A 20,591-nucleotide genomic window follows, 5' to 3' on the forward strand; every position below is an offset into this window, starting at 1 on the left:
GGGGCGTTATGCCTGGGCATGTATGGCTGCTGAAGGTACTGCCTCACTTATCTTCATTGATGATACAACGGCTGATGGTCGTAGCATAATAAATTCTGAAGTGTATAGACCAGGGGTGGGGAACTTTTCAATGTTGTTTTAGATGGGTATCCGTCATTTGTGACCTTAAGGGCATCTTAATTTGGGTTCGGTAGGAGAATGTAGATTTGCAGTAATAAGTGGTTGAAAAGCAAGAAAGAATTTTTCGTGCAGGGAGGATTATTTCGTTGAATCTTCTTTTACTCTTTGGTATTTTAAATACGTTCATTTTAAGATTAAAATTAAAATAATAAAAGACGAACAAAAACATTATTAAAAATAAAAGGATTTGTTCAGCAAAATTTGGATTCATTGAAAAGGCCGCACTTAATGGCCGAGAAGGCCAGAAGTTCCCCACCCCTGGTATAGACACATCCTATCTGCTCAAGTTCAAACAAAAGCCTCAAAACTCATTGGCTGGCGGTTCATTCTACAGCAAGACATTAACCATATAATAACCATATAACAATTACAGCACGGAAACAGGCCATCTCGACCCTTCTAGTCCGTGCCGAACACATAATCTCCCCTAGTCCCATATACCTGCGCTCAGACCATAACCCTCCATTCCTTTCCCATCCATATAACTATCCAATTTATTTTTAAATGATAAAAACGAACCTGCCTCCACCACCTTCACTGGAAGCTCATTCCACACAGCTACCACTCTCTGAGTAAAGAAGTTCCCCCTCATGTTACCCCTAAACTTCAGTCCCTTAATTCTCAAGTCATGTCCCCTTGTTTGAATCTTCCCTACTCTCAGTGGGAAAAGCTTTTCCACGTCAACTCTGTCTATCCCTCTCATCATTTAAAAAACCTCTATCAAGTCCCCCTCAACCTTCTGCGCTCCAAAGAATAAAGCCCTAACTTGTTCAACCTTTCTCTGTAACTTAGTTGCTGAAACCCAGGCAACATTCTAGTAAATCTCCTCTGTACTCTCTCTATTTTGTTGACATCCTTCCTATAATTAGGCGACCAAAACTGTACACCATACTCCAGAATTGGCCTCACCAATGCCTTGTACAATTTTAACATTACATCCCAACTTCTATACTCAATGCTCTGATTTATAGAGCACATTGATCCCAAACATACTGCTAAGGCAACAAAAAGTTTTTCAAAGCTAAAAAATGATCAATTCTTGAGTGGCCAAGTCAATCACCCGATCTGAACCCAATTGAGCATGCCTTTTATATGCTGAAGAGAAAACTGAAGGGGACTAGCCCCCAAAGCAAGCATAAACTAAAGATGGCTGCAATACAGGCCTGGCAGAGCACCACTGGAGATGTCCATGAATCGCAGACTTCAACGGTCATTGCATGCAAAGGATATGCAACATAATACTAAACATGACTACTTTCACATGACATTGCTGTGTCCCAAACATTATGGTGCCATGAAATAGAGGGGGGAGGGGGGGGGGGGGGGGGGGGGGGTGGGGGGGTCTACGTATAAACACTGCTGTAATTTCAACATGGTGAAACCAAAATGTATGAAAATGCCCTTTATTAAAACCTGACAATGTGCACTTCAACCACATGTGTGTTTTTTTATATTACAAATCTCAAATTATGGAGTACAGAGGCAAATAAATAAATGATGGGTCATTGTCCCCAACATTATGGAGGGCACTGTGTGTTTATTAAATTCGGATCAAGGCAAGGATCTGACACCTTGTTCTCTACTAGCACTAATCTTTGGCCCGAAGACGTAAAATTTGTCAACATCCATGAGGCTATTCCACATTCTTGCTTTCTTAGAAGGCTCTGTGAAGTCATCAGCTTTTTATTTATTTGTTTTTCCAGATGTGACTGTTGCTGGCAAATCTAACTTCCTGTCTATAGTTGTCTTTGAGAAGGTGGATGTAAGGTACCACCTTAAACAGCTGCAGCCCTTTTGAAGAATGTTACATTCCTGGTGCATATGAAAATTAAATGGTCTTGACTCTTCAATGTCCTCCAAAGGGGCTATCATTGGGCAAGAATTGTAGTATTCAGGATTTGGGTCCAATGAAGGTGAAAGACCGGCAATCTATTCCCAAATCAACATAGTGTGCGCCTGTAGTGTAGGAAACATGCAGGTAGAGGTATTCCCATGTACCTGTTGCTCTTATCTTCCTTATAGGTGGAATAATTCAGGCAAGTAACTGCAGTGCAATTTGTAGATGGTGGACACTACAGTTACAGTAGTGGGAAGGAATGATTAGTGTGGAGAGTGGTAATGGGTATGTGAGAGACAAAACGTACTGCTTAGTCACTGCCTCAGTCTGTGTGCAGGTGGAGTGCTTGTCAAGGTATGTGTGTGAGAATGAATGCAAGGGCATGTGTGTGCACGTGCCTGGGGAGGCGTGAATGCAGACTGGATGGGGGATGAGTGAGTAAGTGTCAATGTGTATACTGAGGAGGGAGAGGAACAAGCAGAGTGTAAATTAAGCTGAATCATAAGGATTTAGATGTTAAGAAGTGTTATAAAGTGCTGAGATCTCACCCTCGCTTATCTATGAGATTGTGCTATTTCTTGCAATCATCTGTTAGGAGCATTTGGGGCTCTTTGTGGCCAGTCAGACCCACACGGACACACACAGGCATGCACAATAACTTTTGTGTTTATCTGTCTCATCAGCCTCTTGAAGTCCCACCTCGCTCCCCCATTCTAGCCTATTTCACTTTAGCCTATTTCAAGCCTAGGCTGCTTGCTCCACTGACTACGATATCACCCACTGACTGTTCTTATTCTTCCTCTTTGGGAATGCCTTAATGTCTATTTCCATATTCCCCAGGGCATCTGCCTCCCCCCCCCCCCCTTGATAATTTATCTTCCAGAAAACATCAGAAGAATCTTGAGGAACGTGCCTGTGATTAATAGATTGCATTTTCCCTGTGCTCTGTTGCAAGGTTGTTGAGTGCAAGTGCACAATTTCACAGATGATGGAAATGGAGCTGGAGCTGGAGCATCTCACTCAGTCACCATTCTTATTCATCGATGGTGAAATGCATATTAACTGGTTTCTCTTGGTCATTTCCTGTTGTGGATGTATCTGTACACCAAATGCTGTGAATTCATGCAAAGTGAGTGACAGCACAGCACTTTAATATTGTAGAAAGGTTTCACCAAGATATATTTGCGCTTGAGTTGCATGGTGTGATATTTAAATCATTGCTTCTGAGTTAGGAGCATGAATTCCACCAAATGTGGAACATTTAGCACTGCAGTGAACCCCAGAGGTGAAATCCACATGTCTAGAATACTGTTTGGGCTAAATCTGCAAAATTGGTTGAATTCTGAATTATTGTACATTAGAAAATAAGGTGAATAACTTAGAGTGAACAGAAAATACTTCTTGAGTGATGTCAAGAATTTGGGTGGATGTTCAGATACATATACACTGATGAAAATGTGTTGCCTTCTCTAGAGTACAGAGAGTTAGTAGAAATGTTGGTAGAATTCATGTAAAGCTCAGCCAGAGGGAAAAAAAAGAATAGGAGCAGAACAAAACACAAATACAAGCATGTCAGGTCATGGCTTCGATCTGACGAATGGGATTTGTGCAGATGGGCAAAAAGGTCAGCATGTATGTGGTGGGGCGAAGGGCCTGGTTCTGTGCAGTATGACCAGCATGGAAATAGGCCGTTCAGCCCGCCGAATTAATGTTGACCATTAAGCACCTACTTTATTCTCCCCACATTTCCTTCATCTGTTACCAGATTCTGGCCTCTTTAAACTATCCTACTAACCCATGTCTTTGACATTTGAAGAAGGGTCTCGACCCGAAATGTCACCCATTACTTCTCTCCAGAGATGCTGCCTGTCCCGCTGGGTTACTCCAGCATTTTATGTCTATCGTTGACATATAAGTTAACTAATATGCAGGAAGTATTTGAGGCCTTTAAAAAAAAAACTCTTTGTCCTATCACCTTCAAAGATTTGCTCCTCTTGTTTCTTAGTCCCCTTTTAGAATTGTACCCTTGAGATTACATTGCAGCTCCAACCAAATGTTATTTATATCGCAAATTTTACAGTTGCATTGTGTTAGATCAATTACACAATTGTCCTCCTCCTTCCATCAGCAAAACACAAGCTCGATGCCCAGTTATGGTTCAAAGGGTCCAGAGAAAAAAAATAATAATAATAACACCACCATTTATATTAGCAGCTTTGATTTTTAAGTATAGTTCATACAGATGAACTTTGGCATAAAGGAGCAGAAAATGCTGGAAATACTCAGCCCATCAGGTTATTACTGCAGAGAGAGCTAACCTTTTAGATCGATGACCTTTGCATAGCAATTTAAAAAACGGTAGAAATCAAACATTTTTAAACAACTACTGGAGAAGGGAACGGAGTGGAAAGTACAAGGGGATTATAAAGTAATCTTAGGCAAACTCAGACAGTTTGCAGACAATTTCTAATGAATTTATTGAACGGCTTTCAGATATTTTGGCTTGATTCAACTGATTTAATACTGTTGGTTATGCATGCAGTCTTGAAGTTGAGTGCTGGAAATGAGTACTCCACAGTTGGATGGATTCCTTGCCAAAATAACATGAGACAAAGAAGAGTGAATTACATTTTTTGAGCTGTACCTTGACAAGGCCAACAATTTGTTCTCAGATTGACTGCTAATCTCTTTTCTACTGCAGATGTAGAAAGCAGCAGAGATCTACCACTTACCCAGCCATCTCAAGGACATCCATCCATCTCCAGTGGCAGTTGTCCAAGCACACCTGAACTACGTCGGCGTCAGGAGGAAGCCATGAAAAGACTGGCCACTCAGGTACAATGAGGCGTGAAATATGATGGCAATCTAATACTTTAATGTCCCACAGTTTATGTTTCATATTAGATCAAGTTAGAGCAATTACCTGCTCAGTTATTTTATAGTTTGGAGCCTATTAAATATCATTAACTGGATTCCTTACTCATGAACATACAACTATATGGATGATTCTGATAAGCAATGCCTAGCTGATGAATCATTACTTTACAAAGACAAATGCAAACTTCAAAATCTCTGCTTCTCATTATTGATTGTTCTATTCTTTCGAATGACTTAATTAATCTTTATGTTGATTTAAAACATGAGTGCAAATCCATTAATCATGCCAATCTCTATTCAGCATCTTTTACAGTCAGTGGTTGGTAATATTGTATATGTATTCTGAATGTTCAAGCAGGAAAAAGATGCTTGGGCAATAAAAAGGCATTAATTGCTGAACTAATGATTCGTGCATTTGGTACCCATTACTAAAGTATAAATTAATAAATATGCATTGCTACGTCTATGCAAAATAAATAAACCTCTGAAACTGCTCCCTCTGGCAATTTTAAATGCAACAATAATATCAAGTACTTTTGCTATTTATGTAGGACTTTTAGTGGCCAGAACATCCCAACATATTCTGTTGGAACATTTTTGCGGCTGACCAAAAGCTTAGTCATTGAGTTAGGCTGAAAACTTAAATCTTAAATGAAGCAAAAGAAACAGAGACAGCGTGGCTTTGGAATTCCTGAGTTTATGATCTTGGAAGCGCTCAAGAAGCCAGAACTGAAGGCAGGGAAATACCTCAGGGTTGAAAGGCTGGAAAAGGGCCCAGGCAATGGAGAACAAAGGAGTAATGTACAAACAAAATGCTTCTTACTGCCAAGTCGGACTGAGGCAATGGTGTTTCGGATTACCACAATTTTATACAAGGTAGAATGAGGGAGAGCAACCTGAAGTGAGTTAAATTAGTCTAGTATAGAGATAACAACAGCACAAGTGAGAGATTCAACAGTAGGCGAGCTGAGGTAGGGTTGGGCTGGTGGGAAGAGCCAGGACTGTCCGTGTTTGAAGTTTGTCTTGGGATCAGCTAGCAATGTAGCCCAAATTCTAATGTTATCAAGAACAATGATTTTATCTGTGATTAAACAATGGAGTTGGTATGACAGGTATATGATTGTTTCTTTCTGAATGTCCAGTTTCTGCTGATCTATGAATGGTTTATGCTGTGGAACATGGCTTCCTGCAAGGGAAGTGGATGCAGTCAATTAGGCCTTTTAAATAGGGAACTGGTTAGCAACTTAATGGTAGATAATTTGTTGGGCAACAAAAACACACAGGGAAATGGAAATAAAGGGATGACTCATTGCAGAGATTGTGCAGATTTGAGTATAACATTGATCTGCTAAATGGTGGTCTCTTATATATAATAATGGAGTGATTCAGTGATTTATGATTAGCAAACTGTTATGTCAGTCATCAAAAGTAGAAAATGAGTTACCGACATTTTTTTTGTTTTTTATTGATTTCACCCCTGATTTTCATACTGCTTAATGCTGGTTGCGATGTTACTGCAAGGTAATATTGCCTTTGGTACAGATAGTTTTTCATTATTAATTGAAAAATACTTAAAGGATTTAAGCACAAGAAATTGACCCCAGAATAATCAACCTAAATTGAAACCAAAGCTCTGGAGCGATCACACCCTCAGCCTATTTTTTCACCACCAACTCAAATCTCTGTTAACTGTACTGGCAATTCCATGCTCTTTTATTAAATTATTTTCCATTTCCAAATCACAAACTAAAATCATGATCAACTATAAACTGACCATTACTTAAAAAATAAACTAAATCCAAATTATTTTATTGCCAGTGGGTTGAGTCATCCAGACTGTGCCACACAAAAGAGACAAAAGCTTAATTGAGCATAAACAACATCATTAACAATTTAATTTAGGTAATCATTGAAGCATTTTGATTAATAAAATGTATTCTTTGTATTCAATATGGGATTTCATGAGAAATAATTAATTTTCAATGAATTATTTGAATCTAGAATTGTTTAGGAAAATCTTTGTAATCCAAGAAAACAAAGGCCTCAAATTTGTGTCAGAAGGAAAATGACCTACCAAAATCTGCAGATCTCTAGTAATAACTAAGCCTTTGCCAATCTCAGCTACTGTCTGTTAAGACAGAACCATGGTAATCAACAACTATGGTATCATACCATTAAATACTCATCTAGACTGCATGTAATTAAACAGAATATCTTGTAAACTGTTTTACGGTGGGTCTACTTTGTAAACAGCTTTCATGCCAGTTCAGTTAATTTCAATGTAATTGCAATGGAGCAGGATTGAAAACAATTCTGCCTGTGAGGGTGCATTGGATCTCACGAGCAACAGTCTGAACTTGCCATATGTATTAGGAATTTGTGACGGCTAACATCATAACTGCTGCAAGGTCCAGGCTGTTATCGTTATAAATAATTTTGTACTTATTTCATCCCAAGATAAAGATGGAATGATTGTTGTCTTAATTAACAATGAAAAATTGGCAGCTGTTACCTTAAGATGAAACTAAGACTGTCATATTATCTCTATCTCTCTCTGTCTCAGCAATATATACAGCCACCATTTAGTTTACAGATACAGTGCGGAAACAGGCCTTTTTGCCCACCAAGTCCACGCCGACAGGCGATCACCCCTACGCTAGTTTTATCCTACTCACTGGGGACAATTTACCGAAGCCAATTAACCTACAAACCTGCACGTTTTTGGAGTTTAGTTCAGATACAACGAGACAACAGGCCCTTTGGCCCACCGAATCCACACCGTCAGCAATCCCCATACATTAACACTATCCTACACAATTTACAGAAGCCAATGAACCTACAAACCTATATGTCTTTGGAGTGTGGAAGGAAACCAGAGCACCCAGGGAAAATGCACATGGTCACGGGGAGAATGTACAAACACCATACAGACAGCATGCGTAGTCAGGTTCGAACCCGAGTCCCTGGTGTTGTAAGGCAGCAGCTCGATTGCTGTGCCACTGTGCTGCGCTATACTGATGAAAAAGTCTCAAATTAGAAAGTCTCTGAGAAAGTCTCGGAAGATTTTCTGACAAAGCCTCGCCCTACACTGGTAAATGCGTCTCACTTGCTGGATCAATGTTTTAATGTAGCAGAAGGATTTAAGGTCATCTGTTTCTGACTGGTTGGAAATAAAATGAGTTTGTAAAGCCATATTCCACAGTAAAAGATATTCCACAGTAAAAGCTTCTGCCCATATTTTTCAACAATTCATGTTCACATGAATCAGTGACTTTGCCACGATGTTATATTGCTCTGCCATTAAAAGATGACTGACAAGTTGTATTATATTTAATTTGGTACTTGAAATCAGCCAAAAGCTTGTTAAGATTGCAACATCCTTTGCAATGTTGAAAAAATATTTTTAAGCTTGTATTTAGCTGACCAGCAGTCAATTTTAAAAATGTGGTGTTTTATTTCTGGAAAATATCTTGGCATTTTAAAGCAAAGCAAGTAAACGAGTAGCAATTTCAGGGAAAATATTAAAATCTAATAGTTGGTCGGTATTAATTCGGTGGGCTGAAGGACCTGTTTCCACGCTGTATCTTTAAACTGATAACTGAAACTAAACCAATAACAAAAATATATTGTATAGTCTTCATGTTTAAGAAGGAACTGCAGATGCTGGAAAAATCAAAGGTAGATAAAATGCTGGAGAAACTCAGCGGGTGAGGCAGCATCTATGGAACAAAGAAATAGGTGACCTTTCGGGTCGAGACCCTTCTTCAGACTGATATGGGGGTGGTGGGGCTGGAAGAAGAAAGGAAGAGGTGGAGACCGTGGGCTGTGGGAGAGCTGGGAAGGGGAGGGGAATGAGGGAGAAAGCAAGGACTACCTGAAATTGGAGAAGTCAATGTTCATACTGCTGGGGTGCAAACTACCTAAGCCAAATTTACGGTGGGACTCATTCTGGCCATGGAGGATAGTCTTAGATCAGTACACTGGCAGATCACTTGAATATTAATAATAAATATTCCCTGCCAGAGGTATTTTTGTTCCAGAATCAATTTCCCCAAGAACAAAATTTTGGATCAAATTCATAATTTATATCCGACTTCTGCTATTTCAATGTTTTTTTGATCAACTGAGGAATTGACTAAATGTTAGAAAACTGCTTATTAAATTTATCTTTTCAGGTGGTAGCATACCATTACTGCCAAGCAGACAACGCCTACACCTGCTTAGTTCCAGAGTTTGTACACAATGTGGCAGCTCTCCTTTGCCGATCACCCCAGCTTGTGGCCTATAGGGAGCAGCTTCTTCGAGAACCACATTTACAGAGTATGCTCAGCTTACGATCTTGTGTTCAAGATCCTATGGCATCATTTCGAAGAGGAGTCCTGGAACCACTTGACAACTTACGTAAAGGTAGGCCAATGTTTTATAATTTTTTGAAGAATTAGATGTTAGGCACTCTGCCATGATTCTTTGCAGTACTGCAGGTGGGGGGGAGGGGAGGGGGGGAACATAAACATATTCTGCAATAACTGATTTTAACTGTGCTTCACAAACAGCTATTTGGCCAGACAGCAATATTTTACCCCTACAAAAGGAGGTGAGATGTACATAAAAACTCTTTCTTGTACTTTCTTGGAAACTATGACAAAACTAGCTAGCTTGATACGCACCTTGATTTTAGTTAGTATTTCATCTGGAAGGAAATAAAGACAGAAAATTACAGGGTACAAAGGGATTTGTATAGATCTGGGATTAGAATCCAGCTCTTTGGGCTCAAATTTTACTTCCTCCTGCTTGATTGAAATAAAATGTGTAATGTCTTTTTATTCTGGTTAATTTCATCCAATTTACAACCTTTCACAATTTGTTCATGCATAGTCTCATTTAACTAGGATGGTGACTTGTGAAAAACAAAAGTGTAAATTGTGCCAACTGGAAATATGTTTTAAAGCTAATCTCATTGTTGGTATGACTACAGCTTGCCTCAAACGTGCTGTATTTCAAGTAAAAATGCAACATTAACATCAACTGTGGAAATGGAAAGTGTTTTATCCCTTTGGATTGATGTAACCTTGCTTGACAGTTCAAATTGTTCATTTACCTATCTTACTTCTTCAGTAATGTTTTCAATTGATTTGTTTTCTTTAATACAATTTACCCAGCTGTAGTAATTAAACACTGTAATTACATTCTGCCATTAAATATAATTGCACACTTCAAATATGGCCAATACCTTCAGTGCCAAAGAATTTGGAAACCTGTGTCTAAGTCTGCTGATAGAATTACCATATAAACCGGCTACCTGTTTTATTTAAAAAAAAAAGGAAATCTGATCAATTTGAGACTTTCTCACTTTATTAAGGTTTCCTCATTATATGTTTCTTCATATTGTGTTATGGGTATTTGTATATGTTCAGCCATTTAAGATCCTAAATAGCATTATGTATGTATTATAGCTCCGCTAAAGTGCATTGTGGACACATTAAGCACCCAAGCTGGTTCATTTTAGTTTCACTGAACATAGAAACATAGATAGAAACATAGAAAATAGGTGCAGGAGGAGGCCATTCGGCCCTTTGAGCCAGCACCGCCATTCATTGTGATCATGGCTGATCGTCCCCTATCAATAACCCGTGCCTGCCTTCTCCCCATATCCCTTGACTCCACTAGCCCCTAGAGCTCTATCTAACTCTCTCGTAAATCCATCCAGTGACTTGGCATCCACTGCCCTCTGTGGCAGGGAATTCCATAAATTCACAACTCTCTGGGTGAAAAAGTTTGTTCGCACCTCAGTCTTAAATGACCTCCCCTTTATTCTAAGACTGTGGCCCCTGGTTCTGAACTCGCCCAACATTGGGAACATTTTTCCTGCATCTAGCTTGCCCAGTCCTTTTATAAATTTATATGTTTCTATAAGATAGCCCCTCATCCTTCTAAACTCCAGTGAATACAAGCCTAGTCTTTTCAATCTTTCCTCATATGACAGTCCCGCCATCCCAGGGATCAATCTCGTGAACCTACGCTGCACTGCTTCAATCACAAGGATGTCCTTCCTCAAATTAGGAGACCAAAACTGTACACAATCCGCCTAAACTTACCTGATCTCCTGGTTGCTAAAGCCTTTAACTCTCCCTCCTTTTATCTTCAGTTTAAACTAGCATTTGCATTCCTACTCATTTTAGTTTTTAATTTAGTTTAGTTTATTGTCACGTGTGACGAGGGACAGTGAAAAGCTTTTCTTGGCGTGCTATCCAGTCAATGAAAAGACTATACATGATTACAATCAAGCCATCCATGGTGTACCGATACAGGATAAAGGGCATAACGTGTAGTGCAAGATAAAGTCCAATGTGCAGAAGTCTGAGCGCTCAACATGGGACACATGTACTGCCATTATATTATACCCTGCTCACAGAATATAGCAGGGTAATATGAATTTACCTCATTTCCCATCTGACAGGGTAGAAAATCTGCCCATTGAACCCATAGCAGATTAATCTGTGCACATACAGTTGGCGCTTTGAAATGCATGGGAAAAGTAGGCTGCTGGGACAAAAATACATAAAACTTTTTATTTGATTTAATTTAGTTGGAATAAATGTTTTTAAATATCCTTGCATGTGTATTTAATGTTTTAACTTATTAAAAAAAAGGTTTTGAATATTTTTTTAACAGGTCCCAAGTGATATTTGGGTGTTTATGCCATGCACAAGCATTCATAACAGTGATAGCTTTGACAGATTGCGAGCCTGGAGTAAATTGTTGTCACAAACATACTGTAAATGCAGTCAGGCACATACAGTGAAATGCCCACACAATCCTTCATCATGCCCATGAGTCAAGAATCATTTCCCAGCAGTGGGCTGCATTCTGGTCCTGGATGAAATAAGCAATGTAGCCCAGAGCAGACATGATTAGTGATGCCGGAGCAATGAGAGATCGGTCATAATCATAGTAGTGGATAGTAATCAAGGAGCATGGAAACATGCCCTTCAGCCCATCGAAGCGGCACGAACCACAAGAATCCATTTACACTTATCCCAGTTTATTTTATCCTGATCATGTAAGATTCCCCAGATTCTACCACCTGTCAGAATAAGGGTAATTTACACTTGTCTGCACATGTTTGGTGTATGGATATAAATTGAGCCACTTGAAGGGAACCCACACAGGGAGAACATAAAATGTCCACACATACAGTGCCCAAGATCAGGCTTAAAGTCAAGTTGCTGGCATCGTGAGACAGCTTGGTGCGGCAACTTTATCGTTCAGCATCAGGAGATTGCTCAAATCAGTAGAATTGGACATATGTGTGAATAGAAATTAAATGAAATGCATTGCAAGGTAATTTTTTCTTGGTAAATTCAATTATTTTTTAGTTCACTGTAGATTATAGTTACTCAAATTGAATGAAGTGTCATTGTATTCAATTTTTGCAAAAAATAGTCACGTATCTGGAAATTTTAAACTGTTTTGTACATAAAGGGAGAATATCACCCCTGAAAGTTGATTAGTTTTTTTCTTTCAGAGCGAAAAATTGCAGATGAAGATTACATCGTCTTAATCGATGGGCTAAATGAAGCAGAGTTCCACAAACCAGATTATGGGGACACGATTGTGTCATTTCTCACTAAAATGATTGGAAAATTCCCATCATGGCTGAAGTTGATAGTGACAGTTCGCACAACTCTTAAGGTATGTCTATTTGGCTCAACCCTAAAATAAGCAAATTAAGACCAGGAGCAGAATACTCAGCCTTTCACCAACTCTGCCATTTAACAAGAATGTAATTTATCAGATCACAATCTCATCTGCTCAATCCTGTCTATTCACAATCTCTATTCATCTCTTGCTTATTAAATAGAGTCAGAGTGATACAGTGTAGAAAGAGGCTCTTCGGCCCAACTTGCCCACACCAGCCAACATATCCCAGCTACACTAGTCCCACCTGCCAGCATTTCGTCCATATCCCTCCAAACCTGTCCTATCCATGTATCAGTCTAATTGTTTCTTAAATGTTGGGATAGTCCCTACCTCAACTACCTCCTCTTGTAACTTGTTCCATACATCCACCACCCTTTGTGTGAAAAAGTTACCCCTCAGATTCCTATTAAATATTTTCCCCTTCACCTTAAACCTATGTCCTCTGGTCCTCGATTCACCTACTCTGAGCAAGAGACTCTGCGTCTACCCATTCTATTCCTCTCATGATCTTATACACCTCAATAAGATCACCTCTCATCTTCCTGCGCTCAAGATCCTGCTGTAATTTTTCACAACTGTATTCGTTATCTGCAAAACCACCCACTTTTGTATCATTTGCAAATTTGCTAATCTTGCCGTGTATGTTCTCATCCAAATCATCGATGTAGATGACAAACAGTAACGGACCCAGCACCGAACCCTGAGGCACATCACTTAGTCACAGGCCTCCAGACCGAGAAGCAACCTTCCACCATAACCCTGTGCTTCCTTTCATGAAGCTAATTTTCTATCCACTTGTCTAACTACTTTTGTCTTTAAAATATTCAATAACTCTGTTTACGCCATCTTTTGAGCACGAGTTGAAAAGATATTTAACTAACACTAGGATATGTAAAGTTATGAAATACCAAAGAGAATAGGAGAAGATGTGCATAAATATGTTCCAGTGCTATCACATTCTTCTGGCTTGTTGTTGACCAGAACTGTACACAGTACTATAGCTGTGACTGAACCAGTGTTTAACACAGTTCCAGCAATACTTCCTACTCATAGTCCAACACTGAAGCAGGCCCTTCAGCCACCGAGTCCACACCAACGATCAGGCACCCATTTACTCTAATCATATTTTACTTTACTAGGATATGGACATGGTCAGAATTGGAAGAATGTACATATCTGAGGGTTGTGGACAGTTTACAAATAATATGACAGACCAGTGGATGGATGTGAAAACAAAGATAAGAATTTTAGGTAACAAGTAACAGAACATTGAGCGCCAGTGTAGGCCAACAAATACAGTACATTTTCAAATGCTGTACCACTATCGTGATCTCGCTCCCATCTAACTTTAGTCACTTTATTTCTTCCAAAAAACAATGTTTTCACAGGAAGTGGCCAAACTTCTTCCATTCCATAAGATCTATCTGGACAAAATGGAAGTGAATGAGGCAATAGATCAGGATTTGCAAGCCTATATTCTTCATCGAATTCACAGCAGTCCTGAAATCCAGAATAACATCTCCCTTAATGGTAAAATGGACAACGCAACGTTTGGGAAGCTCAGTACTCATCTCAAAGCTTTGAGCCAAGGATCGTACCTCTACTTAAAACTGACTTTTGACTTGATTGAGAAAGGATATTTGGTGCTTAAGAGTTCAAGCTATAAAGTAGTACCTGTTTCCCTTGCTGAGGTCTATCTCTTGCAGTGCAACATGAAATTCCCTACACAGTCCTCATTTGAACGAGTGCTACCACTTCTGAATGTAGCTGTGGCATCCTTGCATCCAATGACAGATGACCAGCTTTACCAGGCAATCAATGCTGGCAATATTGATGGGAGCCTTGAATGGGAGGACTTTCAACAAAGACTGGACAATCTTTCTATGTTTCTGATAAAACGGAGGGATATGACACGGATGTTTGTTCATCCATCCTTCCGAGAATGGCTAATATGGAGAGAGGATGGAGAGAAGACAAAGTTCCTCTGTGATCCCAGGTGAGAAACTAATGGGGATTTTATCTGTGATAAAGTTGGATAGAGATATGTTAAAGAAAACTTCACTTGTTGCTATATCATTAGGATAATTCCCATAAATGTCATAGATCCACAGAGTTGAATTATTATTTTGAAGAAAATAACTCTGATGTTGGCCACTCTGGTGGAGGCGTTATAAATTCTGGATGCCTGTCAAAACTATATATGTGTAGGAAAGAACTGCAGCTGCTGGTTTAAATCGAAGGTAGACACAAAATGCTGGAGTAACTCAGCGGGACAGGCAGCATCTCTGTGAGGATGTTGCTGAACTCTCGTCGGAGAGCAGGATCTGAAGAAGGGTCTCAACCCGAAACGTCACCCATTCCCTCTCTCCAGAGATGCTGCCTGTCCCGCTGAGTTACTCCAGCATTTTGTGCCTGACAAACTATCTAGTTCTTCACCATATTACAATCTTCAAGAATGCTATAATGTCTATAACTTGTCGCAACTTATTTAGGTACATTAGCTTTTAAAACATTTTTTAGATAATCCTGTTTCAAGGAAAGGAGATTTCATCATCTTCTGCTATAGTATTTGAACCATTTGACATTGTAATCATAACCAGCCTTCACTAAATTTCCCTTCAGTTGTGACATTGCAAATCTCATTTAATGTATACTTTATCTGTTTTCCTAAATCATAATTTGATATGTGCCTACGACAAAATACTTCTGGCATTTACATTTATTGAAATAGATTGTGTTCCCATCTTCTTCCGTAATCCGATTATTTTCTATGCAGTACAGTCGTCCATGCAATAATGGAAAAGGACTGTTGAATTCCATGGTGTCTATTTTTTATTGATGTGATTTTGCCTCAGGGTACAAACACAATTCCAGATGAATTAGCATGAATTCCATTGGATTAGCCTGCATGTTCTACTGTGTTTTTTCATAGGTTTACTTGAAATTTATTGCAGTGATTAACATTATTTTAAATTAGAAAGATTTTGTTTGATTATCAGTTAATGTCCAAGCTGCTGCTTTAATTAACAATCAACTTGGTCTTGTTGTTGACCGTTTTCTTTTTGATTTTTCTCTCAGGATTCAAAATCAATTTCATAACTTAGATTTTGGCTTTCCTTTCCTTTCCTAGCTTTGTGGATTTAATTTCCATGTCCACAAATGTACTGAGCTTATGTAGTCACAAGGCTGAGCTGCTCATGCAGCTCCAGTGCTGGTAAATTTCCCAGGATTTAGTTTAGTTTAGTTTATTGCCACGTGTACCGAGGTACAGTGAAAAGCTTTTTTGTTGTGTGTTATCCAGTCAGCGGAAAGACTAGACGTGATTACAATCAAGCTATCCACAGTGTACAGATATAGGGTAAAGGGAATAACGTTAAGTGCAAGATAAAGTAAAGTAAATTCCGATTAAAGATAGTCTGAGGGTCTCAATTGAGGTAGATGTTGGGTCCGGACTGCTCTCTGGTATGTGATAGGATGGTCAGTTGCCTGATTACTGGTAGAGAGGTGATCGCTGCTTCTTGACAATCTCCAACTTGTTCTTTAAACACTAAGAGCACAAGAAAATAGGGCATAAGTAGGCTACTCAGCCGCTCAAGCCTGCCCTGCCATTCCTTGTGGTTATGGTTGCTCTGTCCAGGTCCTATTCTCCTGTTCTGTGCCAATTTTCCTTACTCTCCTCATTTGTTGTAGTATCTGATTTAATATATTCCTTCATCTCTGCCAACCATTGGTGATTTATCTTCTGGGATGGGTGGTTTATTTTCCTTCTTTCAAAGTGGGATAAATTTCTGCTGAGTATCATATACCAGCTGTTTAAATATCTAGCACTGTAATCCACTAACCCCACCCTTTTGTCCATTCTAGAAACCTTCACACCATTATAATTGATGGAATTTCTAGTTGCCTTTGGAGTTTGGGATAACCTCTAGAATTTCTTAATTTAGCTTCATAGCTCAAATCTCTTTTAATTCTGCACCTGACTCTATTTATCCAGTCCATTTGTTTTCTCCTCTGGTTTTTCTCTTCCTCCCCTGTTCAAATTATCCTTTGTCTCTCTGCCTTGAATCAGAGTTCCATGATAGAGAAAGTGGCCATTATTTCCATGCCAACTGAAAAAATAAATTATCTACAGCATTGCCTCTTCCCAAGTCTTGCTCCAAAGCCTAGTACATAAAAGCAATTCAAGCATTCAATTAGAGGATCTGGCATTGATTAGTTTAGGTTAGTTTATTGTTGTCACATGTACCAAAGTACAGTGAAAAGCTTTTGTTTGTGCTATTCAGTCAAAGAAAAGACTATACATGAATACAATCAAGCCATCCATAGTGCACAGATAAAGGGTACAACATTTCGTATTTCAAGACAAAAATGGTGTATTAATGCGGAGGTTGGAATGATTCCCATTTTCATATTTGTTGCGATAATTCTTAGTAACAGTCCCCTGAAGCAATGTGATATTTTTGCTGCCACAAAATGGTGTAATTTAACTAGAAAACAATAAACTCTTCAGAGATCTCGACAATCTCTGTTTAATCCACTTTGCTATTTGTTAATATTCCTTCGAGTAATCAAAGTCCATTTGAAATCTCTGTGTTGCCAACATGAAATCACAATTCCAAAAGTAGGGCAAACCAAAAAGTAAAGCTAATATCGTTTCTAATTTTCTCTAATATATTTCACCAAATATTTTCAGTGTACATTTTAACATTGGCCACACTATTTTATATTATTTCACACTGATACAGCCGGTAGCGCAACTGAGTCACAGCTCCAGTAGCTCAGGTTTGACTCTAACCTTTGGTGGTATGTGGGTGTAGTTTACACCTTCACTTTGAGTATGTGTGGGCTTCCTCCCACATTACAAAGATATTAGGCTAATTGGCTACTGTCATTACCCCTTACACAGATGGCTAGTGGGAGATTCAAGTAGGAATTAATGGGCATATGAACTAATATGGAAATAAGTGGCCGAATGAATTTGAAGGGATTGCTCTGAGAATTCCTGGGGAAGATAGTTGGAAAAGAGAGATGGGATGAGGCAAAGCCAGGCAAGTGGTCAATGCATACAGGTGAGGGTGAGTGATTGGCAGAAGGGTGAAGTAAGTTACAGATGCTAGAGGTGAAAGGGAGACAAATGGATGTCAGATAAGGAAAGAAGAGGAGTGAAATGTAAAGCGGAGTGAAGGGAACAGTGGGAGGGGAAAGAGCGGGGCATCAAGGGTAAATGTAGGCCTTGGAGATGGAAGATGAACGTACAAAGAAGGGGAAAGGAGCAGTGACTGGGGTGGCGAGAGAAATGTGTATGCACTGGATGCAGGAGAAAGAGAGAAGGGATATTACATGAAATTGGAAAATTATGTGTTAATATCGTTGGGTTTAAAGCTACCCAAGTGGAAAGTGCGGTGCTGTTCCCCCAGTTTGCGTAAGGCCTCTCTCTGGCAATGGAGGAGATCAAGTAGAGAAAGGTTGGTGTGAGCATGGGTAGAGGAGATAAAATGGAAGCAGCCAGGAGCTCCAGCAGGCATTGGTGGGTAAAGCACGAGTGTTCGGCGAAAAGGTTGCTTGGTCTCTCTGATGTAAAGGAGGCCTATAGGGAGTACAACATGCAGTAGATGAGGTTTGAAGAGATGCACATGAACTTCTCACTCAGAAGCACCGGTGTCCCCTTCCAAGCATATCCCTCTCTCCGGCTTTACAATTCACTCTTCCTCTTTCCTCAACACCCTTTTGTCTTTTTTTAAGCACTCGCCTTTGACACATACCACAATCTGCCAATCCTCCCCCCATTTTTATCCCCCTACTCCAATCAGTCGGAAAAAAGGATTTCATCCCAAAAAGCATCTGCCCATTCTCTCCACGGATGCTACCTGATCCACTGAGTTCCTCCAACAGTTGTTTCTTGCTCAAGATTCCTGCATTTGCAGTTTCTGGCGTCTCAAAATTCCCTATTGCCTTGTTTTCAATTGGGAAGAGGCCAAAGTTATGATTAGATCCTTAGCTTTAACAACAGAAGTCTGCAGGGGAAACACAAAAGCACCAGTGATCTGTGGCATGCTCAAGTAATGACGTGTTATTTAACCTGTAATTTAGAGCAATTTTGGCATAATTATAGTTTAAGACGAGATCATCATTAGGTGTAGGTTTTCAGTAATTTTACCCTATATACAGTGCCCTCCATAATGTTTGGGACAAAGACCCATCATTTATTTATTTGCCTCTGGACTCCACAATTTGAGATTTGTAATAGAAAAAATCACATGTGGTTAAAGTATACATTGTCAGATTTTAATAAAGGCCATTATTATACATTTTGGTTTCACCATGTAGAAATTACAGCAGTGTTTATACATAGTCACCCATTTCAGGGCACCATAATGTTTGGGACACAGCAATGTCATGTAAATGAAAGTAGTCATGTTTAGTATTTTGTTGGATATCCTTTGCATGCAATGCTTGAAGTTTACGATTCATGGACATCACCAGTTGCCGGGTGTCTTCGCTGGTGATGCTCTGCCAGACCTGTATTGCAGCCATCTTTACCCTATGATTGTTTTGGGGGCTAGTCCCGTCCAGTTTTCTCTTCAGCATATAAAAGGCATGCTCAATTGGGTTCAGATCGGGTGATTGACTTGGCCACTCAAGAATTGACCATTTTTTTGCTTTGAAAAACTCCTTTGTTGCTTTAGAAGTATGTTTGGGACCATTGTCTTGCTGTAGAATGAACTGCCAGCCAATGCGTTTTGAGCCATTTGTTTGAACTTGAGCAGATAGGATGTGTCTATACACTTCAGAATTCATTATGCTATGACCATCAGCCGTTGTAGCATGAATGAAGATAAGTGAGCCAGTACCTTCAGCAGCCATACATGCCCAGGCATAACACCCCCACCACCGTGTTTCACAGATGAGGTGATATGCTTTGGATCTCGGGTAGTTCCTTCTCTCCTTTATACTTTGCTCTTTACTCTGATATGTTAATGTGCATCTCATCTGCCCACAAGACCTTTTTTCCAGAATTTGGTTGCTCTTTTAAGTACTTCCTGGCAAACTGTAACCTGGCCATCCTATTTTTGCGGCTAACCAGTGGATTGCATCTTGCAGTGTAACCTCTGTATTTCTGTTCATGAAGTCTTCTGCGGACAGTGGTCATTGACAAATCCACACCTAACTCCTGAAGAGTGTTTCTGATCTGTCAGACAGGTGTTTGGGGATTTTTCTTGATTATAGAGAGAATTCTTCTGTCATCAGCTGTGGAGGTCTTCCTTGGCCTGCCAGTCCCTTTGCGATTAATAAGCTCACCAGTGCTCTCTTTTTTCTTAATGATGTTCCAAACAGTTGATTTTGGTAAGCCTACGGTTTGGCTGATGTCTCTTCAACAGTTTTATTCTTGTTTCTCACATAATGGCGTCTTTGACTTTCATTGGCACAATTTTGGTCCTCATGTTGATAAACAGCAATAACAATTTCCAAAGGTGATGGAAAGACTGGAGGAAAGACTAGGTGCTGAGAGCTCTCTTATATCTGCATTAAGGAGGCATTTAAACACACCTGAGCAATTACAAACACCTGTGAAGCAATGAGTCCCCAACATTATGTAGGTATGTTGCAAAGCCTACCTGAAGCGTCGTTGAAGATCTGCTGCTGAGGGTGTGCGCGATTTTGGCGCCGTTTAGAGGGGGCGGGTTTAAAACGCGATTTTCTCTAAGCTGTTCCAATCGAAAATGTTCAGCCTAGTTAATTATTAACGAAAAATCGCTGGAAGACCCCGTCGCAAAAGCTATTATTAGGTTTAAAGGCCTTGAATAATAGTTATAGTAGTTTAAAAATCAATCTCTAAACCCGCGACCGCCAGCAACCGAGGGGTCTCATAATTCAGTGGTGGCCAGTGCTCTGTTCTTTGCTGTGGCCTGTTGGGGAGATGGCGCCCGTATAGCGGATAAAAACAGATTGGACAAACTAATCAGGAAGGCCGGCTCAGTGGTCGGGGCTGAGCAAC

General features: G+C 39.7%; 1 protein-coding gene across 18 annotated transcripts in view; it reads left to right on the plus strand.

Moving 5' to 3' along the window:
• tanc2 (tetratricopeptide repeat, ankyrin repeat and coiled-coil containing 2) overlaps nt 1–20,591 on the plus strand; it is a 438,455-nt gene that overhangs the window by 321,986 nt on the left and 95,878 nt on the right. For all 18 annotated transcript variants that reach the window (XM_033035116.1, XM_033035119.1, XM_033035120.1 and 15 more), the window contains 4 exons: nt 4,719–4,852; nt 9,070–9,301; nt 12,420–12,586; nt 13,984–14,591. In XM_033035116.1, the coding sequence (XP_032891007.1) occupies nt 4,719–4,852; nt 9,070–9,301; nt 12,420–12,586; nt 13,984–14,591 (1,141 nt within the window). The remainder of the gene's footprint in view (nt 1–4,718; nt 4,853–9,069; nt 9,302–12,419; nt 12,587–13,983; nt 14,592–20,591) is intronic.

The sequence above is a fragment of the Amblyraja radiata genome, chromosome 16 (genome assembly GCF_010909765.2).
Source record: "Amblyraja radiata isolate CabotCenter1 chromosome 16, sAmbRad1.1.pri, whole genome shotgun sequence".
Taxonomy (NCBI): Eukaryota; Metazoa; Chordata; class Chondrichthyes; order Rajiformes; family Rajidae; genus Amblyraja; species Amblyraja radiata.